The sequence below is a fragment of the Scyliorhinus canicula genome, chromosome 15 (assembly GCF_902713615.1).
Source record: "Scyliorhinus canicula chromosome 15, sScyCan1.1, whole genome shotgun sequence".
Lineage (NCBI taxonomy): Eukaryota > Metazoa > Chordata > Chondrichthyes > Carcharhiniformes > Scyliorhinidae > Scyliorhinus > Scyliorhinus canicula.
This window is the reverse complement of record NC_052160.1, coordinates 45991805-46017500: the sequence shown is the minus strand read 5'-3', so window position 1 is coordinate 46017500 and position 25696 is coordinate 45991805. Positions and strand designations below refer to the sequence as shown.

Genomic DNA, 25696 nt, shown 5'->3' with positions numbered 1-25696 from the left:
GGAACTCCAAAGTTTAATTGGGCAGCTGAATTGGTTAGCCAGACAAGCAAGACTGGATGCCAGTTGAGGTTTTAGAACCAAGCACCAAAATGAACAGCCACAAAGTTGATTGTGATCAACAATCAAAAACATTAGCAATATTAAAGTTTTGAAATTCCTATCCTTACATGGTATTAGACAACTGAAACTGATTGTTTGTAGTCACGCATCTTATGCTAATCTCTGATGACTTTGCGTGCAGGAGGATTTATAATTTTTCTTCTGGGGAGAAAGGTAAATGTTGCCCTTTGACATGGGAAACTAAAGGGATAAAAAGAGGGTAAAAAGTACATTGCCCTAGTGGAGGCAGATATGTCAATGAAAGAGAGACTACCGATTGACATAACGAGCCTAAAACAGATGCTAGAGCACAGGGAAGTTCACAAGATCAAGTGGGTTGATAACAGTTACAATTTTCTGACTGATGAAAAGAAGGGCTAGCTCAAAAGAGATTATTAGAAAATATTATAGAGGAGCATTTTTTCCAATAAAGGAAAAGATATGTGAATGAGAAAAGGGGGAATAGGTTGCATTTCCTGAAGAAAAAAATAAAAACATCTATTTGTTATATTGTAATTTGTCAACATTTTAAAAATATATATTTTAAGAGGAGGAATCTGTTATGGAAGAGTTAATGTTCCCCCGTACTCAAGTTGGAACTGGAGTTAGAACATAGAACATAGAACGATACAGCGCAGTACAGGCCCTTCGGCCCTCGATGTTGCACCGACATGGAAAAAAAAAAACTAAAGGCCATCTAACCTACACTATGCCCTTATCATCCATATGCTTGTCCAATAAATTTTTAAATGCCCTCAATGTTGGCGAGTTCACTACTGTTGCAAAATTTTTAATTGTTTTACAGACTGCACTGATATATAAACGGGATACGGGTAGCACTGTTTTTGTTGAAGTAAGCTTGGAGATGAAGTCAAGATTTGCTCCTAGTTCTAATTATAGGAACTTAAAAAAAATAATAATTTAGAGTACCCAATTATTTTTTTCCAATTAAGGGGCAATTTAGCGTGGCCAATCTACCTACCCTGCACATCTTTTTGGGTTGTGGGGGGTGAGGCCCACACAGACACGGGGAGAATGTGCAAGCTCGTGTGGAGCTTGGACAGGTGAACAGGGGTTAGAATCAAAACCGGGTCCTCAGTGCAGTGAGGCAGCAGTGCTAACCACTGCACCACTGTGCCGGCCCCTTTACTGTTGGAACTTAAAATTCATGACAGAATAGGTCTGTTGATAAAAGGTGAAATTATGTTCCCTTACTCATCTCCCATTTTTCACTCATTTTCTAATCTTCTTACCTCTGGTGTTCTTGAACAGGGGCTTCCAATTTCTGGTAAATATATACCCAACATTTCTGTAGTCTCTCTTTCATTGACGCATTTTGTAGCATGAACATTCTTCCAAAGGATGTGGAACTCTATAGGTACTGTTCCCAAATACCTTGCTCCATTTAAAATTTCAGTGGATATAAAAATGCCATATCTACTGCCTCCACTAGGGCACTGTACTTTTTACCCTCTTCGTATACTTTTAGTTTCCCATGTCAACATTTCCCATGTCCCAACATTTCTTGAGGGGGTAAGCAGAAGGAACCGTCTTAAGGTGGATTTAAAGTCTAACCATCACCTGAACTTACTGGGTCGTTGCCAGGCTAAGTGCAATAAGCTGCCAACTGCTGGCCAACCCCAGCTGGAAATGGGTTTGTGGGGTCTGGCAAAGGAAGGGAATGTCAACTGCTCCAAGCTGCAGATAGTAACCAGTAAATAGTGACTCTGGGAGACCATTGTGCCAATTGACAGGCTCTGTTAGCCCCCTGCATCCGATTCTGTGGTGAGTCTCTACAACCTAAAAATTCTTCCACGGTCCCTGATTGGTACAAGGAGCCAGCAAGGCATGATATTTTCCAGTGCCACAATGCAGGCCGGGAGACTTCAGCAATTTAGTAAGAAATTCCGAGCTTTCATACTTTTAAAGAAAAAAAATCTACACCAGAATGAGAAAATCTACACATCATTTAACATTCCCAAAATATACCCTTTACATCTTATATAAATGTGTGCATGATGGTATCAACATTTGAAAAGGCAATTAGTGAATATTAGTGACCTGATAAATGAAATTCAAATAAAAGCTTGCATTCATGTGGCAAATTCCTCCTTAAGCCATTGTCTAAGTTGTATATGTCGTAAGAACCCTTCCTATTGATTTCCTTATTTCCCCATTTATTTCATTTTGTCGTTATCATTTCTTGATCCATGGATATTTAATGGACATAGAGCAGAGCAGAGGAAGTGAAGAACTCAAAGGTTGCAAGATAATACACTGTTGTGCTATCAAGATTTAGATTTTTAAAACAAGACCTCAGACTTTCTGGCACCCGAGAGAGAGAGAGAGAGAGAGAGAGAGAGAGAAAAAGAGAGATCGGAGGAATTTGCAACCTTGAATAAAGTGAAAGGTCCAAATGGATTTTCTTACTTAAAACTGGCAATGAAAGCATACAAATTGTGTTGGGAGTGATTAGCCCAGGATTACCTGAAATATGGCAGCGAGTAGTAAACAAAACATGTATTACTTTTCTTTCCAGCCCTCTTTGCCCTCGGTGTTTGTCTGTCATAGAACATAGAACAGTACAGCACAGAACAGGCCCTTCGGCCCTCGATGTTGTGCCGAGCAATGATCACCCTACTCAAACCCATGTATCCACCCTATACCCGTAACCCAACAACCCCCCACACCCTTAACCTTACTTTTAAGGACACTACGGGCAATTTAGCATGGCCAATCCACCTAACCCGCACATCTTTGGACTGTGGGAGGAAACCGGAGCACCCGGAGGAAACCCACGCACACACGGGGAGGACGTGCAGACTCCACACAGACAGTGACCCAGCCGGGAACCGAACCTGGGACCCTGGAGCTGTGAAGCATTTATGCTAACCACCATGCTACCGTGCTGCCCTAAATCATGTGTGCATGTATGATGAAATATATATCAGTGAAGAAGGGATTAGGAATTAAATAATAGTTAAACAGTTGTATTTGTTGCCTAATTATAGTTGTTATTAATAAAATTGTGTTAAATGTACAAACCTGGTGACTGTAATTGTTGGGCAGGCAGTTCATTTCAATTGTGTTTCAACTCCGGGTCAAGTGGGGCTGGAATTGACTGCACACTAGCCAAATGAAAGTTTGTATATTTTGGGCATTAAAATATTAAACAATTATGCTGGTAGGGGTATATGGGAGGCTTGCAGATCTGGAAGAGGGTACACAATATGTAAAGTTTGGGAATGTTGGAGGTAGAGTCACTGTTCAGAGTATTGGGAGTGAGTTGAAAAAAAGTCAGATTTTCATTATTGCAGAAATCATTTTCATATACCACTACTCTATTAAAATAAGTACCAACAGTTCCAATTATATTACATATGTATATTAGATTTATGGATTAGAACAAAGAGAACAAAGAACAAAGAAAAGTACAGCACAGGAACAGGCCCTTTGGCCCTCCAAGCCTGTGCCGACCATGCTGCCCATCTAAACCAAAATCTTCTGCACTTCCTGGGTCCGTATCTCTAAGGATTTCTGGATTTTTACTCTGCTTTCTGGATATTCATTCTAACATTGAACATGTTATTAATGTAAAAGTGGAAATAAAATACAAATAATGGATATAAAGCTAAATATCAAACATTTACACACTTGCCTTCTATCTAATTCATAATCCATTCAGACAAGACAATTCAGTTGCTCATGAATCATTGCGTTGAGAATTTGTTTTAATGCAGTCTTTGCAGTCCTACTACTGCTTTACTCAATTATACCCTCCACCTTTGATGCCATAGTCTCCGACGAAACTATTCCACTCTTTCACTCTGGTTGCTCTCCCTGGTATAGGTCCATTCCCTTAAGGCCAAGGGAACCAGTCTTGAAAGGATATGACTTGCAACTGATTTAGCCATCCACTGCCAGAATTAACCATTTAAAATCCCCTGCTCGTATGCCAAAACTGTTCACTGTTCCAAAATCATCCTAGAATGCAATGATAACCCCAATTTCTTTTTTCTACCACAAACCTTAAATCCCTCTCTCCCATTCCCCTCCAATAACAATACATGACTGGGGCTTGTTTAACACAGTGGGCTAAACAGCTGGCTTGTAATGCAGAACAAGGCCAGCAGCGCGGGTTCAATTCCTGTACCGGCCTCCCCGAACAGGCGCCGGAATGTGGCGACTAGGAGCTTTTCACAGTAACTTCATTGAAGCCTACTTGTGATAATTAGCGATTATTATTATTATGCCACTTTTCTGACAATCTGATCAGCTGTCCTTTCCCACCCTTTCACCAGTCCATCTGGCCAAACTTCCATTAACTGCTCACCTCTAACTTACGTTAAATGCTCCTCTTTCTTATCTTTCTCCAGTTTATCTCCCCTCATCTTCAAGAGATCCACCTCCTGTTCTTTCAATCCTATTCCTGCTAAATGGCTAATCACTCAATTTCCATTCCTGAATCCCAAATCAGCCAATTTTCATAAGATCATGAGAAACTGAAAAGTAGGCCATTTGACCCATTGAGTCTGCTCCAACATTCAATAGATCATGGTTGATCCAATTGTGGCCTTAACTCCCATTTCCTACCTGTATCCCCCCCTCTCACAATCTTGATACACTTATAGATCAAAAATATGTCTAACAAGACCTTGCATACATTCAATGATTCACCTCCACTGCTTAGAGTACCCAAAGACTCACACCCCTCAGAAGAAATTTCCCATCCCCATCTCAAATGGAAGATGCCTTATTTTGAAACTGCGCCCCCGGGTTCTAGATTCCTCTAGAACGAGAAAACATCCACTCAACAGTTATCCTGTCAAACCACCTCAGAATCTTATGTTTCAATAAGATCACCTCTTATACTTCTAAAATCAAATGCGTATAGGTCCAACCTGCTCAACCTTTCCTCAAGACAGCCCCTTCATTCCAGGTATTAGTCTCGAGAACCTCCTCTGACCTGCTGCCAATAGTAATGAAACCAAAACTGCACAAAGTACTCTGGTGAGCCCTGTACTGTTGTAGCAAGACTTACACAAGGGGCAGCCTGGTAGCACAGGGGCAGCACAAGTGGATAGCACTGTGGCTTCACAGCGCCAGGGTCCCAGGTTCGATTCCCCGTTGGGTCACTGTCTGTGCGGAGTCTGCATGTTCTCCCTGTGTCTGCGTGGGTTTCCTCCTGGTGCTCCAGTTTCCTCCCACAATCCAAAGACGGCAGGTTAGGTGGATTGGCCATGATAAATTGCCCTTAGTGACCAAAAAGGTTAGATGGGGTTAGTGGGTTATGGGGATAGGGTGGAAGTGAGGGCGTAAGTGGGACAGTGCAGACTCGATGGGCCGAATGGCCTCTTTATGCACTGTATGTTCTATACAGGAGATAAGCAAGGTCAGATGAGCCTATACTGTTGTAGCAGGACTTATACAAGACTCTACAGGAGATATTAGATCAGAAGATGTAGATTTGAAGTACTGTGTCTCAAAAAGGAAAGCAGGATAGAGAGGCAGAGAAGTGTAGGGAAGGCATTCAAAAGCTTGGAGCCTATGCAACTGATACAGCAGCACTTAATATTGCATATACAAGGGGTGGCATAGTGGATAGCACTGCTGCATCACGGCTCCAAGGACCAGAGTTCAATCACGGCCCCGGGTCACTGTCCGTGTGGAGTTTGCACATTCTCCCAGTGCCTGCGTGAGTCTCACCCCCACAACCCAAAGATTGGCCATACTAGATTGCCCTTTATTTCAGGGAAAGAAAAACTGGGTATTTTAAACTGCATATACACAAGAAGCGGGGATTAGAGTAGAGATATCCAAGGGTTGTGGGGCTGGAGGTGCAGATGAGAGAGATTAGGAGGTGATGTCATAGAGGGATCGGAAAATAAGTCTAAAGGTTGTAAAAAAATTAAGACATTGCTTGATTGGGAGTCAATATAGATCAGTGATTGCAGATGATGGGCCGCCAAGGGGAAAAAAAAATCAGGAGTAGCTGCGAGGAAGACTTGGGCAGCAGAGTTTTGGATGTCCTCATGCTTAGAGGGTAGAATGTGGGAGACCAGCCTGAATGTGTTGAAAAAAATCAAGTCTATAGACAACAAAGACATAGAACATAGAATATAGAACAGTACAGCACAGAACAGGCCCTTCGGCCCTCGATGTTGTGCCGAGCAATGATCACCCTACGTATCAAACCCACGTATCCACCCTATACCCGTGACCCAACAACTCACCCCCTTAACCTTACTATTAGGACACTAAGGGCAATTTAGCATGGCCAATCCACCTAACCCGCACATCTTTGGACTGTGGGAGGAAACCGGAGCACCCAGAGGAAACCCACGCACACACGGGGAGGATGTGCAGACTCCACACAGACAGTGACCCAGCCGGGAATCGAACCTGGGACCCTGGAGCTGTGAAGCATTGATGCTAACCACCATGCTACCGTGCTGCCCAAAATGGGCATGTATGGGATTTGCAGCAGCAAATGATCGAAGACAGGCATGAAGTTGGGTGATGTTATGGAGATGGAAATAGACGGTGTAAGATGGCATGAATGAAGTAAAACGCAAGGTTGAGAACAGACTGGCTTAATTTCAAACTGTTTTCTGGGAGTGGGAGCAAGGGAATGGAGTTGAACCAGAATCCAAAGTGTGACAGACTTGCTGTGGACCGGACCGTTAATGTTTAAAGAGAAATTCGAACAGTGATAAACTGAAAGAAATTAAGCCACATGATTTCATGGTTTAAAACACAAGTGAATTTTTCAATGCAAGAAATAAGTAAAGCAAACACTACTAAACATCGTTTTAGGTGCATACTTATATTGAAAAGAATAAAACACCATCATATGTACTTTGGACTAAAATTTACAAATTAACTTCCCATTTTTCCTCATGACTTTCTGAGAAAGGCTACTCATCAGGCTCCTGCACTTCAGCTGAAATGTGGGCCTTACTGCACTTTCACTTAGTGCCTCCACCTCATAAGTACCCTTGATTTTGGATGCCCATTTTGTTTCAGGTCTACAGCTGTGATACAGCTCTTAGAAAAAACTTAGAACTCTGGGCTTACACCCACCAGATGTGTATATACACACGTTAAGCGGGTAGGATTTTGATATGGTTGGGGAAGGCAGGTGGGTCTGTACAGTAGGTGTGCAGAGGTTAGAAGTGGTTTTAAGACTTCCGGTAGTGGCAATGAACAGCTGAGGCGCACGTTCGGAGGCTCCCGGAAAAAACGGACTTTGGGGCTTTTTTAAAGGCCCCCAACGGAGCTTGTGAGGTGAATCCCGACGTGGGAAGAGGCCAGGAGTCGCCCTAGAGGTCCCATGGTGGAGACCAGGAGCGGGGCAGGGAGAGAATCGAAGGAGAAAACACCCGGGAAAAATCGGGACCCGAAGGACAAAATGGCGGCCGGCGAAAGTTTTGAAGAGTTGAAGAAGTGGGTCGAGATGACTCTGCTGCGCTGCTTCCAGGAGATGAAAGTGGAGCTGCTGGAGTCCATCAAGGTAACCAACAGGGAACTGATGGAGACCCAGACAGCCCAGGGGGCTGCGATCCGGGAGCTGCAGCAGCAAGCCGCCGAGAGGGAGGACGAGGTCACGGCCGTGGTGGGGAAGGTGGAGGTGCACGAGGCGCTCCATAAAAAATGGCAGGAGCGGTTCGAGGAGCTGGACAACCGATCGAGGAGGAAGAATTTACGGATCCTGGGCCTCACGGAGGGGCTGGAGGGGTCGGACCTAGCGGCCTATGTGGTGATGATGCTGAACACGTTGATGGGGGCTGGGGCCTTCCAGGGGCCCCTGGAGTTGGAGGAAGCCCACAGAATTCTGGCTAGGAGGCCCAAGCCGAACGAGCCGCCGCGGGCGGTGATGGTGAGGTTCCACCGGTTCGTGGATCGTGAGTGTGTGCTCCGGTGGGCCAAGAGGGAGCGGAGCAGCAAATGGGAGAACACGGAGGTGCGGATCTTCCAGGACTGGAGTGCGGAGGTGGTGAGGCGGAGAGCCGGGTTTAACCGGACGAAGGCGGTGCTCCACAGTCGGAAGGTGAAATTTGGAATGGCGCGTCTGTGGGTCACCTACAAGGATCGGCACCACTATTTTGAGTCCCCGGAGGAGGCGTGAGCCTTCGTGCAGGCCGAGAAACTGGACACAAACTGAGGGTCCCCCGGAGGGGGGGATGCTGTAGAATACTGTATTTATTTATACTGTATGTGTATTTGCGGGGTTTAGGGTATGAGATGGGGTGACCGTAGGGTGGGTGGGGTGAGGCCGTATGGGTGTTTTCTTTAAGGGTTTTCTAGCAGGAGTTGGGTGGACGGGTCTGGACTGAGGGGTAAACGGGGTGTTTGGGGAGCTGGTGGGGGGGACTGACAATGGGAGTGGCCCTGGAGGAGGTGGGGCCCGGCAGGGCGAAAGCGCGGGCTATCTGCGGGGTCCCGTGCTGGGAGAGGGAGGGGGCGGGGTCTTCTTCTCCCACGCAGGAGCGGGGGAGGGTGGACTGGTTGATGGGCACTTTGGAGGAGCTAGGTGGGGTCCTAGCCTGGGGGGGGGGGGTTTACCGGGTTGCTGCTGAAACGGTCAGGAAGGAGCTGGAGGACGCAGGGGGTGCTGGAAGGGGGGGGGGGAGGTGCCGCCGTGGAAAACTGGCAGAGCGTGGGACGCTGGCCGGGGGTGGGCAAGGGAGGGGGTATGGCTAACCGGCAGGGGAAGGGGGCAGGGAGCCCTCGGATCCGGCTGATAACCTGGAATGTGAGGGGGCTGAATGGGCCGGTCAAGAGGGCCCGAGTAGTTGCGCACCTGAAGGGGCTGAAGGCGGATGTGGCCATGCTCCAGGAGACACACCTGAGAGTGGTGGACCAGGTCAGGCTGAGAAAGGGGTGGGTGGGCCAGGTATTCCACTCAGGGCTGAACGAGAAGAGGAAGGGGGGTGGCGATCCTGGTGGGGAAGAAGGTGTCGTTTGAGGCGTTGAAGGTGGTGGCTGACAGTGGCGGGAGGTACGTGATGGTGAGTGGCAAGCTGCAGGGGGAGCGGGTAGTGTTGGTGAATGTTTATGCCCCAAATTGGGACGACGCGGGGTTCATGCGGCGTATGCTGGGCCACATTCCGGACCTGGAGGTGGGGGGCCTGATCATGGGGGGAGACTTTAACACTGTGCTGGATCCCCCACTGGATCGATCCAAGTCCCGGACGGGTAGGAGGTCGGCGGCGGCTATGGGGATTCATGGACCAGATGGGGGGGGGGGGTGTATTGAGAGATACCTCGAGGCCAATGATAACGGGGAGGTTCGGGTGGGGACGGTCTGTGAGGCATTGAAGGCGGTGATGAGGGGGGAATTGATCTCCATCTGAACCCATAGGGAGAGGGGGGAGCAGAGGGAAAGGGAAAGACTGATAGGGGAGATGGTGCAGGTGGATAGGAGGTATGCGGAGGCCCCAGAGGAGGAATTGCTGGGGGAGAGGCGTAGCCTTCAGGCCAGATTTGACCTACTGACGACTAGAAAGGCAGAAGCCCAGTGGAGGAAAGCACAGGGGGCGGTGTATGAACACGGGGAGAAGGCGAGCAGGATGTTGGCGCACCAGCTCCGGAAGCGAGACGCAGCCAGGGAGATTGGGGGAGTGAGGAATAGTGCTGGGAAGGTGGTGCGGAGGGGGGTAGAGGTCAATGGGGTCTTCAGGGACTTTTATGGGGAACTGTACCGGTCGGAGCCCCCGGTGGAGGAGGGTGGAATGGGGCGCTTCCTGGACAGGTTGCGTTTCCCGAGGGTGGAAGAGGAGCGGGTGGAGGGACTAGGGGCGCCGATCGAGTTGGAGGAGGTTGTCAAAGGGATAGGGAGCATGCAGTCGGGGAAGGCACCGGGTCCGGACGGGTTTCCGGCGGAATTCTATAAAAAGTATTTGGACCTGTTGGGCCCCCTGTTGGTCCGGACCTTTAACGAGGCATGGGGGGGGGGGGGGGGGGGGGGGCTTTGCCACCAACTATGTCGCGGGCGCTGATTTCCTTGATCCTGAAGCGGGACAAGGACCCTCTGCAGTGTGGATCATATAGGCCGATTTCGCTGCTGAACGCCGATGCTAAGCTGCTGGCAAAGATCCTGGCCACTAGAATAGAGGATTGTGTGCCGGGCCCCCGGTGGAGGAGGGTGGAATGGGGCGCTTCCTGGACAGGTTGCGTTTCCCGAGGGTGGAAGAGGAGCGGGTGGAGGGACTAGGGGCGCCGATCGAGTTGGAGGAGGTTGTCAAAGGGATAGGGAGCATGCAGTCGGGGAAGGCACCGGGTCCGGACGGGTTTCCGGCGGAATTCTATAAAAAGTATTTGGACCTGTTGGGCCCCCTGTTGGTCCGGACCTTTAACGAGGCATGGGAGGGAGGGGAGGGGGGGGGGCTTTGCCACCAACTATGTCGCGGGCGCTGATTTCCTTGATCCTGAAGCGGGACAAGGACCCTCTGCAGTGTGGATCATATAGGCCGATTTCGCTGCTGAACGCCGATGCTAAGCTGCTGGCAAAGATCCTGGCCACTAGAATAGAGGATTGTGTGCCGGGGGTCATACATGAGGACCAGATGGGGTTTGTGAAGGGAAGGCAGCTGAACACAAATGTGCAAAGACTCCTCAATGTCATTATGATGCCGGCGGTGGAAGGGGAGGCGGAGATAGTGGTGGCGTTGGACGCGGAGAAGGCCTTCGATAGGGTGGAGTGGGAGTACATGTGGGAGGTGCTGGAGAGGTTCGGGTTTGGGGTGGGGTTTATTCGGTGGGTGAAGCTGCTCTACGAGGCCCCGATGGCAAGTGTAGCCACGAATAGGAGGTGGTGCGGGGGGGGGGGGGGGGGACGGGGGGGGGGGGGGGGGGCGGACGACCTGCTGCTATATGTGGCGGACCCGGTGGGGGGGGATGCTGGAGGTGATGAGGACCCTTGGGAAATTCGGGGGTTTCTCGGGGTATAAGTTGAACCTGGGCAAGAGCGAGGCGTTTGTGGTGCACCCGGGGGATCAAGAGGAGGGGATTGGTAGGCTCCCACTGAAGCAGGCAGGGAAGAGCTTCAGGTACCTAGGGGTCCAGGTGGCTGGGAGTTGGGGGGCCCTGCACAAGCTCAACCTCACAAGGTTGGTGGAGCAGGAGTTTAAGAGGTGGGATATGTTACCGCTGTCACTGGCGGGGAGGGTGCAGTCCGTCAAGATGACGGTGCTCCCGAGGTTCTTGTTCTTGTTCCAGTGCCTCCCCATCTTTATCCCAAAGGCCTTTTTCAGGAGGGTCAACAGCAGTATTACGGGATTTGTGTGGGTGCATGGGACTCCAAGGGTTCGAAGAGTGTTCCTGGAATGAGGCAGGGATGGGGGGGGGGGCTGGCGTTGCCCAACCTCTGTGGGTACTACTGGGCAGCCAACGCAGCGATGGTGCGTAAGTGGGTAATGGACGAGGAAGGGGCAGCATGGAAGAGGATAGAGGCGGCGTCATGTGTGGGCACGAGCCTGGAGGCGCTGGTAACGGCGCCGTTGCCGCTCCCTCCAACGAGGTATACCACGAGCCCGGTGGTGGCGGCTACCCTCAAAATTTGGGGGCAATTGAGACGGCACAGAGGAGAAATGGGGGGCTCGATGGAGGCCCCGATACGGGGGAACCATCGGTTCGTCCCAGGGAGCATTGATGGCGGATTCCGGGGCTGGCACAGGGCAGGGGTTAGGAGGTTGAGGGACCTGTTTGTGGAGGGGAGGTTCGCGAGCTTGGGGGAGTTAGAGGGGAAGTTTGGGCTCCCCCCGGGGAGCATGTTTAGGTACATCCAGGTGAGGGCATTTGCCAGGCAGCAGGTGGAGGGGTTCCCCTTGCTGCCCCCACGGGGGTGTGTGGGATAGGGTGCTCTTGGGGGTGTGGGTTGGAGGAGGGAGGATTTCGGACATATACCAGGTAATGCAGGAGGTAGACGAGGCCTCGGTGGAGGAACTGAAGGGTAAATGGGAAGAGGAGCTGGGTGAGGAGATTGAGGAGGGGACATAGACGGATGCCCTGGAGAGAGTGAATTCCTCCTCTTCCTGTGCGAGGCTTAGCCTCATACAGTTCAAGGTGCTGCATAGGGCCCACATGACGGGGACAAGGATGAGTAGGTTCTTCGGGGCCAAGGACAGGTGTGCTAGGTGCTCGGGGAGCCCAGCGAACCACGCCCATATGTTTTGGGCGTGCCCAGCGTTGGGGAAGTTTTTGAAGGGGGTAGCAAAGACGGTGTCGAGGGTGGTGGGGTCCAGGGTCGAGCCAGGCTGGGGACTCACAATTTTTGGGGTGGCAGTGGAGCCGGGAGTGCAGGAGGCGAGAGAGGCCGGGGTCCTGGCCTTTGTGTCCCTAGTAGCCGGGCGGAGGATCTTGCTCCAATGGAAGGATGCGAGGCCCCCAAGCCTGGATCTCGGATATGGCGGGGTTCATTAAATTGGAGAGGGTGAAATTTGCCCTGAAGGGATCAGTACAAGGGTTTTTCAGGCGGTGGCAGCTGTTTCTGGACTTCCTGGCAGAACGGTAGGGAAATAGGCCGACAGCAGCAGCAGCCGGGGGGGGGGGGGGGGGGGGGGGGGGATCACAATTTTCAGATGATTCCCAGTGCAGTCAGTTTGCATTTCCCAGCCAAGTGTTGTGCCAAGCTTACCTGGGGCGGGAGATCCCCCATCTCCACCCCATTGTCTGCCGTTTCCCAGCTAAATGAAGGCCACCTGCTGTTTTTGTTCACCCTCCTACCTCATTATTAAACACTCTGAACTGGAATTACCCCATATTTTGCATTTATCTTACATTGAATGCTTTAACCACCAATCGAAAAGTGATACCTCCAAAACACATGGACTAGATGATTGACAGAAATGGTTCAGTCTTCTCAAATAACTGGAGGAAATTTTTGCTCATCCAGCACTGGGTGCCAGATATTTGGTAATGCAGGGTGCTGTCAGCACTCATGAAAACTAATATTCTTTGAGAGACATCTTGTCGATGGGAAATAGGCGATGGTCAAAAATGGATCCTTCAGAAACACCAGGGGCGGGATTCTGTTGGCTGATGCCGAAAATCGGGAAAGCCGATTGGGCGGAGAATAGGTTCTGATGCCGAAATTTCAGCAGGTGCTGATTTGACGCCAAATCACAATTCTCCATCACCTCGACAGTGGCGTCAATGCGTTCCACAAGGCACGTACAGGAAACACCTTTTGCATGTTGTTAGTGGGCCCGACCCAGTACTCTCCGGGACCAGTACAGATGGGCCGAGTTCCCTATGGCCCGGTTCACTTGTGCTTTTACAAATTGTGAAACCAACGTCATGGCTGCTGCGGGGGGGAGGGGGGGGGGGGGGATCTTCTGCCAGGGCCGGGGACAGTGGTTGGCCAGGAGGTGGGCTGTGGGGTCAGGGTGGATGGGCATGGAACACCATTGCCGCAGCCGGCAAGGCAGCCATGCAGCTGTGCACACCGCTAACAGCCCACTTTGAAGTTAGTGCCACGGGGCAGCCCTTCTAGGTGCCCTCTGGCCGCAGCCAATCCATCAGTTGTATGGGCGCACTCCAGCACAGACAATGCCATCTTGTTGGCTGGGATAAGTGTGTGTATGTGTGGGTGGGAGTGTAATGTCAGCCTCCCAAGTGTCAATCACGGAACTGGTGAATCCTGTACCGTTTTTCATTGGAATCGATGGTGTTCCACTCGGCACTGGTGCTAGCCTCTTAATAGTAGCGGAATCGGTCCAGAGATGGTGCTTGTTTTTCTGTCATGAAAGTCCACGAATTCTGATTTAGCAGCAATACTTAGCAGGAATAGAGCCAGATGAGAAGGCGAGAACAATCTCACACAGTTGAGCGACATTGGAGATTTGTTATATATGAACTAAGACTTAGAGTAGGCTTTTCAGCCCCTCAAGTCTGCTCTGTCAGTCAATAACATGGCTGATCAATTGTGGTTAAATTCCGCCAACCTTTGTTTATGTTGTTGTTATGAGGTTGTTAATGGAACACTATTGCCGCAGCCGCCAAGGCAGCCATGCAGCTGCGCACACCACTAACAGCCCACTTTGAAGTTAGTGCCACGGGGCACCCCTGGCCAACCTTGATTAGCCAAAATCTCCCCTTATTCTCCAAGAAAGATCCAAAGACCCACAACCCTCCGGTAAGTTCTCATACCAGTCTTAAAATGTTGGAGGGGGATATTGAGGTCAACTGTGTGTAAAATACTGCTGACAGGTCAAGAAGACAAGGAAAGGTTTATCTTCATCACAGTCACATAGGACTCCATTGACACTTTGGCAAGTACTGCTCAGGTATATTTTCTTTAGTTTATGGAGCTAAATTCAGAGAGATTTTAGCATCAACATGTAATCAGTGCAGAGGCTCGATGAACTGTATCAAGGTCACTAAGGGATTAACCAAGCCACAGAATTTTCTGCCGAATGAATATCGATAATTTATTTTGCATACTTCCTTTCCCTCTCCTCGTCTGGAGGCACAGTCTCTAGTACGGTCTGGGTACGGTCACCTTTTGTATGTTTATATTGTTGCAAAAATATACTTCAGAAAATACCCGAGCAAACATTACAAACATTTCAAAATGGTCATCACACAAAGTGCGATAATAATAAAGTTTTTTTTAAAATATAAATTTAGAGTGCCCAATTCATTTTTTCCAATTAAGGGATAATTTAGCGCAGCCAATCCACCTCCTCTGCACATCTTTTGGGTTGTGAGGGTGAAACCCACACAAACAGAATGTGCAAACTCCACATGGACAGTAACCCAGAGCCGGGGTCGAACCTGGGACCTTGGCACCGCACCATGCTGCCCTATTCAAGTTTTCTACATGCATCAAAAGGTCATTACAAATGGTGCAATGGTATTTAAATTGTCTACCAAGATCAAGTTGCACTCTTGGGTGCTTCAATCAAATTGTCATACATGTAATATTCACTGTATATGTTCAATACAAGTCATACAACCCAAGGGGGTTCTATACAATTCCCAGCCTCAGTTCACTATAACTGAAAGGTTGTATACAGCCTCAGCGACCTTCCCTATTGAGTCTCCGCGGCGACTGTCCCAATATTTAGTACCTCCCTCAGCACTTCATCCCTGGCTTTGGAATGTACCAATCAGCTACACTCAGTTGGGATAACGGTTTGCACTGGAAGACCCACAGATTTCAGGCAAATCAAAGAGTGTCTTTCACAGAGTTAATGATCCTCCAGAAAACGCTGTATGTGTCCTTGGGAACGGCCTGTCGAACACAGGGTTCAGTATTATGTAGCTGCTAAGGATGAACCTCGACATAAACAACCTCATCTCTCTTGCAATGGTACATTCCGCAAGGAGGTGGACCATGGTACCTTCCCCACTGGTCACCTTGAGAGCAGTGTGCAGATGGGTGAGAACCTCTCTCTCCATCAACCAAGCTAGGCCTTGGTGCTTATTTGAAAGTTATGGTGATGAGGCATTCTGCCAAATGACTTTTACAGTCTTCTCAAGGAGTTATCTGACAGGGTCTGCCATCGCCTTTTTCCATAGGGCTTCTAGGATGTTACGTGCAAACTGCTGCCTGATGGACTTGTGATCAAAGGTGTTTATCGGCATAAACTTTTCCATGAGGGACAGGTGTTGCGGCACAGTTCAACTACTTGGAGCGTTCAGCAGCAGTGTTGCCAGACCCATCCTTCGCAACACATGACAGGTTGAACTTCAGCACAGTGACACTTGGTGTTTGTGTACAGAGAATCTATGTGCAGCTTGATGCAGCCACACACAAGATGACCATCAGGGTTAATACGATGTTGGACATGTTTTTCCCCCGTTATCTGGAGGTTTGCACATTGATGCAGTCCATTTTTCACCCCCAGCTGAAGTGGAAACAGCTTGGGTGATTGCCATTGTGCAGGAGTGAGGAATGAGCAAGGCCTGCGCCATTACAGCAACACAGAGTAACATGCAGTTGATGACCAGGTTGTTACCGGCAATGGAGAGGAAGCGATGCTCCCACATACCTAGTTTTTAGTTCTACCTATTCACTCCTTCTAGTGTCTAACACAGGGGTGAGCAAACTACGGCCCGCGGGCCGCATGCGGCCCGCCAAAGGTATTTCTGCGGCCCACCAAGTCATTAAAAAAAAAATTTTTTTTTTTAAATTTTTTTTTTAAGGTTAATGGTGGGGGGGGGGGGGGGGGTGCTGTTGGGTTACTTACTGGTATAGGGTGGATACGTTGACTTGAGTAGGGTGATCATTGCTCGGCACAACGTCGAGGGCCGAAAGGCCTGTTCTGTGCTGTACTGTTCTATGTTCTATATGAGGCGCCCAGAATCATAACCGGGTGAAGTAATTATTTTACTTAATATACTATGCGGCCCTTTGTGAATTGTGAATTTCTGAATGTGGCCCTTGCACGGAAAAGTTTGCCCACCCCTGGTCTAACACATGCCCTGGTCCCTTCAAACCAGACACCGAGCACCTTCAGGCCATCTAGCCGGATGGTGAAGGGGACAAGGTATTGTATTTGAGAAACAGTATTTTATGCCTGACCTAACAGTAGGTTACAGCAGGGCACTTGAAACTTAGTTCTAGTCAAAGAACAAAGAAAAGTACAGCACAGGAACAGGCCCTTCGGCCCTACAAACCTGCGCCGACCATGCTGCCCGTCTAAACTAAAATCTTCTGCACTTCCAGGGTCTGTATCCCTCTATTCCCATCCTATTCATGTATTTGTCAAGATGCCCCTTAAATGTCACTATCGTCCCTGCTTCCACCACCTCCTCTGGCAGCCAGTTCCAGGCACCCACTACCCTCTGTGTAAAAAAACTTTGCTCGTACATCTCCTCTAAACCTTGTCCCTCGCACCTTAAACCTATGCCCCCTAGTAATTGACCCGTCTATCCTGGGAAAATGTCTCTGACTATCCACCCTGTCTATGCCCCTCATAATTTTGTAGACCAACATCCTGGTAACTCTCTTCTGCACGGTAGCACAAGTGGCTAGCACTGTGGCTTCACAGCGCCAGGGTCCCAGGTTCGATTCCCCGCTGGGTTACTCTCTGTGCGAAGTCTGCACGTTCTCCCAGTGTCTGCGTGGGTTTCCTCCGGGTGCTCCGGTTTCCTCCCACAGTCCAAAACCGTGCAGGTTAGGTGGATTGGCCATGATAAATGCCCTTAGTGGCCAAAAAAGGTTAGGAGGGGTTATTGGGTTACTGGGATAGGGTGGAAGTGAGGGCTTAAGTGGGTCGGTGCAGACTCGATGGGCTGAATGGCCTCCTTCTGCACTGTATATTCTATGTTCTATGTTCTTGCACCCTCTCAAAAGCCTCCACATCTTCTGGTAGTGTGGCGACCAGAATTGAACACCATACACCCAAGTGTGGCCTAACTAAGGTTCTATACAGCTGCAACATGACTGCCAATTTTTAGACTCAATGCCCTGGCAAATGAAGGCAAGCATGCTGTATGCCTTCTTGACTACCTTCTCCACCGGTGTTGCCCCTTTCAGTGACCTGTGGACCTGTACACCTGGATCTCCCTGACCGTCAATACTCTTGAGGGTTCTACCATTCACTGCATATTCCCCACCTGTATGAGACCTTCCAAAATGCATTACCTCACATTTGTCCGGATTAAACTCCATCAGCCATCTCTCCGTCCAAGTCTCCAAACGATCTAAATCCTGCTGTATCCTCTGGCAGTTCTCATCGCTATCCGCAATTCCACCAACCTTTATGTCATCCACCAACTTACTAATCAGACCAGTTACATTTTCCTCCAAATCATTTATACATACACTACGAACAGCAAAGGTCCCAGCACTGATCCCTGCGGAACACCACTATTCACAGCCCTCCAATCAGAAAAGCACCCTTCCATTGCTACTCTCTACCTTCTATGACCTAGCCAGTTCTGTATCCATCTTGCCAGCTCACCTCTGATCCCGTGTGACTTCACCTTTTGTACCAGTCTACCTTGTCAAAGGCCTTACTGAAGTCCATATAGACAACATCCACTGCCCTACCTGCATCAATCATCTTTGTGACCTCCTCAAAAAACTCTATCAAGTTAGTGAGACAAGATCTCCCCTTCATGCATGTGCACCTTTCCAATCAGTCATTTGGCCATGATCAGCTATGACTAATTTTTCCTCTCCCTACCCAAAGTTGCTGATATCAGTTAACCCAAAGGACAAAGTAACTTGCACTTTATAAAACTCTCTCATCAGCACTTGACAGTTTATTAATTACTTTTGAAGGAAGTGTAGCCAGTTCTGCAGATAATTTGCAAACTGCTAGGTCCTGCACAGATATAATTAGATATATGACCAGTTACACTGTTTTGGTGTTGGTTGTCCGTTAAATATTGGCCAGCACATCCTGTTCTTCTGTCATGGGACATTTTGTGGTATGGGCAGATGGAATTTAAGCTTAATGTTCCATCCAAAGATGGCACCTCTGACAATAGTAAATTCCTTCCTTACTCCAATGAAGTGTTACGCTAAATGTGTTCATGTCCTAGTATGGAGTTTGAACCCACAATTTTATGACTGAATGACTCATGACATAGGCTGAAGTGGATCAAATCTAGAGTGCTCTATTCTGCACTATCGAAAGCTTCAGTTATGGAATTAAATATATGGAATAGCTTTGATACAGGTTTAGCTGCCATTTAGCACCTTCTCATATTGGTATAACTAGAAATATTGCACTGCTTGGCACAATAAATTGTGACTAATTATACACAGATTGCATGCCTTTAGTAATGCAACACTTGCACTCTGAATATCAAGTCTACGCCCTCAAGTGTTTGAATGTTTAGAAACGCATGGCTGCAAATAGATGGGACGAATTTCTTATAGCAGGTAGAAGTCAGAAACCTCTTACACAAATAAAAAGCATCTTAAACTGTGTGGAAGGTGTAGCTATCTGGGATGGCCACTTCCAGAATACAAAATGGATGTTTGCAAAGACTATAGGGAACTATGGATAATGCTAAGAAAGCAGGCAGGCACAAAGCCTATATGCATATTGGAACTGCAACTCCCAGACGAGACTGAAACCGTAAGGCAATTAGCATATTGATGGCCCATCTCCGGGAACAAAGGAAAGACATTCAAGTAACCGATACTATTGCAGACATCCCGGCGCCAGAAAGACACAAACAAAGCAAGGCCAATGGCCACCAAAGACACGCCCAGCCATCAGGGCACCCACCCCTTTGTTGGTCAAGATCAATACGAGTGATCCAGATACGGCCCAATTAATCAGGGCCAAGTTCAAGGCCCGCCCAAAAGCACGCGAAGCCCCTTTGGGGATATGAAGAAGCCCCCCCGAGAGAGAATCGCTCTTTTGGACTCGGCTCTCGATGCGGATTGACCCGTCCACCAGAAGCAAGTAAGTCCAAGGTCAACGCTCGCCATCAGACGGACGACCTTAGCTGTTCTCCTGTTACCTCTTCCAACCCAACAGCCTCAGATCCGAACAACGGCCATTGTTCCTCTGACTAAGTGGGCACCCGAAGTTAAGTATAGGCTTTAGCATTAGAGATAGTTTAGTTTGTGGTATTTTGTGCATGAGTAGATATTACTGTGCGTGTAAATAAATAGTATTGACTTTGAACTAACTAACTGGTGCATTGGTTCTTTGATCAGTATTCGGGTTTGAACCTTGTGGCCTTATCGAAAGATACCTGGCGACTGTAGAGCAAACGTAATTAGGATTAAGGAAGGCGACTATATTGACCGCTGTATTTAGAACCAGATAAACAGAGCAACAAAGGATAACGTCTGTGTACACAAGTAGAAGAATAAGTCACGATCAAAGAAACTGATAAAGTTCTCCTTCACTGACATAACAGAGATCAAGGAAAAGCATTGTTCTGCAGTTTGTTAATTTACAATAAGAACACTGCATACCTGCACTCAAATTAAAATTGATTTCAATGTTTCCAAGTGTTCTGCAGCAATATTTGAATGGAGTTAGTATTGAATGTGCCATCAAATACACCAGCTTCTCCCCTCATCTCTCACATAAAAGCTTTTAGACCATTACATTGAAAATTAATTCAATAATCATTGTTGAAATAGCCTTGTTCTAAAAGTTATTTTCTGTTGTCTTGTCATTTCATGCACAATCCCTCGATAAAAAGGTAGGCTAGCAATCTGCTTCCTCGTGTTTAGCAATTGCACTCACAAAGAGACCACTTTGGTAGGTTCTCCTGAGCCCTCTAGCAAAACAGGACAAGGGAGTAAATGAACACAATGATGGTACAGAAAATATAATTTTTCCCAATACCACTATGGGATACTGTGAAGCAGACTTGTGGAGGCTGGGTGTGTGTGACTAATTTAATTGAAGAAAGTCGGACTGCAAGGGTTAGGTGTTTAAATAGGCATTTGAAGAGGAGATGAGCAAAGCGAAGTTGGGATACAAGTAAACAATCTGGGTGGAATTTGCACAAGGAGATAAAGAAAGTTTGGTTGTGTTCACGCGATGAATTTCAAAGAGAAATAAAAGGAAGGTTTTCAACTGGCAAAGAGCATGAATGAATAAAGCAAAGTTATTAAGTTTAGCTTACTGGAAAGTAGCAGCCATAAAGGCAACATTAAAGATTTTCGTATTTTGGGAAAGGTAACTTACAAAAAATGTTAAGAAAAATGGGTTTAAAGATGAAAGAGAAAAACATATTTCAGGAAAGACTGAAAGCGATGAGAGGGGTGACCATGTGATATTTTGAAGAGTGTGCTGTTACAGACCTGTGAAATAAGCAATCTCTAGCCCCTTGTGAGGTGTCTGTTTGCACTAAAAAGCCCGGATTTCCATTGGAGTGAGAGGGAGAGAGAAACCCTGTGAAATACTTCCCCTGAACTTGCATGCAAGATTTTTGTGATTTATGCATGAAGACCTCAAATCACTCTGTGCTGCAGCGGTCTCCATTTAAATAATATTCAGCTCCTTTATTCTTCCTGCCAAAGTGCATAACTTCACATTTTTCTACATTATATTCCATCTGCAAAGTTTTGGCCAACTCACCTAACCTGTCTATATCCTTCTGTAGATTTTGTGTCATCCTCTCTAGAAAGTATCCAGGTCCGGGAAGGAGACCCTACAGGGAGTGGTAGTATTTGATTGTGAACTAGTAATAAACCTCTTTGTGCTGTAAACTACTGCTTATGCGTAGCTGCTTTAGCTTGCTTCCTGGGCTAAAGAGTATTTGGCGGTGGTCATCTCCAACCATGCACCACATATGGTGGACCTGAAGTTGGAGGCGGGATGGGCACAGTGTACAGGTTGGAGGCTGGATGTGAATCGGATCTTGAGTTTTGCACCAAGTTTTCCAGGCCATAAAAGGACTATATGGTGGATTGTGGGCAGGTTTCGGGAAGGTCGCAACACTCGATCGTGACGTTTCCGATTGCGGGAGTGATGGACGATTGCCGCAACTGGCCTTTAAAATTGCTGGCATTGACAGACTTTTGAAATTGTCGACCATCCCGCGCATATGTGCCGGATCAAACAGTGTGCAGGCCTGGAGCCCAGTGGGATGGACAGCCTCCTCCTGACATCAGCGCACTTTCCAGGCCAGCTTTTTTCAGAAAATGACAGAGTCCTCCCACCGAGAGCAGCAGCAGAGAGGTCATGTGCCCAGTGCCCTGACATCATGTGTACTGGGCGCAAGAGAGATTCCTCCACTTTTGCCAGCAGTGCTGGTGAGAACTCATGGGCCTCTGGTGAACAACCCATAAAGAAGCAGCTGAAAACAGGAACAAAGCAGCATAAAGAGGTATGGGTTATTAACTGTTCCACTGCAAATCAGGATTCAAAGTTGATAGGTGTGTTATATGCAGGGAAGCACTGGCAAATGAACATTTAAAACCCTCAAAACTTCAAAAGGTATTTATGATGAAGGAAGTGGAGGAGGCCGTGTCACGACACAGCGACTAGGTCACCTCGATGGGGGACGAGCTGCGGAGGGTGGTGGAGGTCAACAGAGAACTCCGAGCAAAGCTCGAAGACTTGGAGAACCGCTCAAGGCAGCACAATTTGAGAATTGTGGGTTTGCCTGAAGGGACAGAGGGCCCAGGACCAACACAATACTTCGCTAAAAAGTTGGTGGAGCTGATGGGAGAGGGTGAGAACCCCTCCCGGTATGAACTAGACCGAGCTCATCAGTCATTAAGGCCAAAGCCCAAAGTGAACGAGCCGCCAAGAGCAGTAATTATCTGCTTCCATAAGTTCTGCATGAAGGAGAAGGTATTAGGCTGGGCGAAGCAGAAGCGTGAGGTGCTGTGGGATGGTACTGCGGGATGGTACTGCGGTTTGGATCTACCAGGACTTGACGGTGGAATTGGCAAAAAAGACGAGCGGCTTTTGGGCGGGTGAAGGCAGCATTGTACAAGGGGGTGCGATTTGGTATGGTGTACCGGCGAAGTTGAGGGTGACGTATAACGCCAAAGACTTTTATTTTGAGACAGTGGAGGCAGCTGAGGTGTTTGTGAGAGCAGAAGGCTTGGGACAGACGTGAGGAGCGTAACTGGAAGAGAGACTGTGGGTTGTGTTCGAGCATCTGAAAAATGTATAAATGCTACAACTTTCTTTTTACTGATGTATATTGTAATTTACTTCTCTTTGCATTGTTACAGCGTTCAAGTTAATGGTGGGGTGATTGGCGTTCTGTGTTGCGACGGTTAAATGTTATGTTAGTGAATTGTATGGGTTGGATTGTTGGTTTTGTGTTTCTTTTTCGTAGCCGTCGCCTCATTGATCGCCCGAAGGTGGATCCTGCTGGGATGGAGAGCAGCCTCACCACCCTGTGCCCTGGCGTGGCAGGGGGGACCTGTTGGAATGCTTGACCATTGAGACGGTTAAGTTTGAACTGAGGGGAAGGACGAAGGGGTTCTACAAGTCATGGGCATTATTCATTATGCACTTTCAAGAACTTGATAACATCGAACATTAGTTGGGGGGGGGATTGGGTGGGAGGAGGGGGGCTGTGTATATTAAGGATGTCTATGGGTAATCCCCGATTCCTTTTTGTCATTTGTTTATGTAAACATGCGGGCTGATGTTTGGGGGTTGGTGGAAGGATGGGATTGTTGTTATTGTTATGGGGATTGACAGATCTGTTGCCGATTATTGTTTATTGTTAAAAAAACTTCAAAAAGGTATTTGAAGACCAAACATGGCAAGTTTGAGGACAAACTTTTTTTTCAATGAATGCAGTGAGGTCTTCAATCATCAGCAGAAGTCATTATCATAAATGTAGCATTGAATAACAAAGCGAGTGACATCATGAGTAACAAGCAGGCTCATTGGTCACATTAAAGAGGGAAAATGGTGGGTGGAAAAGGTTGGCCAGCATGGGTCGCAAAGGTCGGCCACTTGGCAAAAATGGGTCCCGGGCAAAAATGAAAAACTCCGATCTAGAAAGACAAGAGCAGCAGATATGGGAACACCATACCACCTGGAGGTTCCCCTCCAAATCACTCACCATCCTGACTTGGAAATATATGGTTCCTTCATTGTCCCTGGGGCAAAATCCTGGAACTCCTCCCTTTCAGCACTGTGGGTTTACCTACACCTTAGGGATTGCAATGGATTAAAGAGGTAGCTTACTATCTTCTGAAGGGCAACTAGGAATGGGAAATAAATGCTGGCCTAACCATCGATGCCCACATCCCATAAATGAATTTTTAAAAATTAATTTCAAGGCAGCGTGGTGGCACAGTGGTTAGCATTGCTGCCTATGGCGCTGAGGAACCGGGTTCGAACCCCGGCCCAGGGTCACTGTCCATATGGAGTTTGCACGTTCTCCCCATGTTTGTGTGGGTTTCACCCCCACAACCCAAAGATATGCAAGGTAGGTGGGATGGCAATGCTAAATTGCCCCTTAATTCGAAAAAATAATTGGGTACTCTAAATTTATTTTTAAAAATTAATTTCAAAAAATTTTAAGGATCTGGTCACCGTTAACTGTTATAGAATGATATCCGTGGCTTTGTAAGGAAGTTAAAGGATTGCATTAGTTTTAAAAAAGGGGTTCACAAGGTTGCAAAGAATAATAGTAAGCCCTGCGGATTGGGAGTGTTGTATTTGTCTTCACATTAGAAGAAACAAAGATGGTAACCAAGGTGCTAAAATGAGTCAGGAACTTAAGGTAATTAATCAGCAGACAAAAAAGTATTGGTGACACTCAAGGGACTAAAAGCTGACAAATCCCAAAGTCTTGATGGCCTACATCCTAAGAAAAAGAGGTCGCTGCAGAAATAGTGGATACCCTGGTTATGATCTTCCAAAATTTTTTAGATTCTAGAATGGTCCGAGAGCAGGGTTTCCCAAACATTTCCAGCCACAGAACCCCTTTGACCTTCAAAGAGTATTGACATAACCCCAGAGAAACATTCTAATTACGTTGGAGTTAAACCACAAAAAATTGTTATGCAACAGATCAAGCACATTTCTTATATAAACACTTTTATTAAAATATAAAAGTTCTGTCAGTTTTGATGGGAGAAGTGATGCTGATCTTTTGCTCACAAATTTGTTTAACATTTGGCGTTACTGGAGAGCTTAATTCTCATATCCGACGCCCACACACACACTCCCCCTCTCTCATTCTCAGTCACACATACATCCTCCTAACTCTCTGACAGTCATTCACACACTGAAGCCCCTCCAACCCCAGCCTTTCCTTCTCCAGCCCCAGCCACTCTACCCTCTCCTCTCTTTCTTCTCCCCCCCGGTCCTGTGGCTGCAACCAACCTCACTTTGCTGCTCGCTCCCCTTCGCTCTCGGCCTTGAAAAAGAGTTAAATTCTAACTTTGCCAGTATTTACAGTTTGTCCAATCAGAGGCCAACTTCTCATTGCTTTGGCTGCTGATAAGCGCACCAGGCAGCCTAACAGTAGTCAATGCAGTGTGAAAACTGCCTTCAACTGGACAAGCAGAAAGGACAGCTTTTGCAAATTTGAAATGGCCGGACCTACCGTGGAATTCCTGGATGAGTCCCACAGAACTCCGGTTTGGGAAATGCTGTCCTAGAGGATTGGAAGTAAGCAAAAGTAACTTCACTATTAAAGAAATAACAGAAGAGAGAAACAATGAGCTACAGGCCAGTTCGCCTGACATTAAGATCATTGCATTTTCCAGACGACGATAATTGAGGAAGTCTTAACAATGAACTTCGACAGGCGGCACAATGATTAGTACTGTTGCCTCATGGCGCCAAGGACACAAATTTGATCCCGGCCCCGGGCCACCATGTGGAATTTGTACATTCTCCCTGTGTCTGCATGGATCTCACCCACACAACCCAAAGTGTGCAATGTGGGTGGATTGGTCATGCTAAATTACTCCTCAATTGTGTCATGAGAAAGTCACTTTAAGAAATGCCTGTCTGCTCATGTTACTGCAGTGATGTCAGAGTGTAGGGAGAGCTGAGCTCTGGCTCTGCTTTTTATTTTCACTTTGAGAAAAGCTTGGGTGTGTCTGCGTTTTTTTGGTTTCATTTTTTTTTTCCAGTGTTGGAGCTGAAGCCAGACAAAGCAGGTGTACTGTTGATCTCTGCCATGAAAAGACTATCTCTTGATCATTTGGTGAATTCGGAATTCTAAATGT

General features: G+C 47.6%; 1 protein-coding gene across 9 annotated transcripts in view; it reads right to left on the bottom strand.

The window, feature by feature from the left end:
• The window catches only part of LOC119978749 (TOM1-like protein 2), a 130989-nt gene that overhangs the window by 91045 nt on the left and 14248 nt on the right, over nucleotides 1-25696 (bottom strand). For 6 of the 9 annotated variants that reach the window (XM_038820592.1, XM_038820589.1, XM_038820596.1 and 3 more), the window contains exon 2: nucleotides 25066-25116. The exons of the other annotated variants lie outside the window; for them this stretch is intronic. In XM_038820592.1, the coding sequence (XP_038676520.1) occupies nucleotides 25066-25116 (51 nt within the window). The remainder of the gene's footprint in view (nucleotides 1-25065; nucleotides 25117-25696) is intronic. 9 annotated transcript variants of the gene reach the window in all.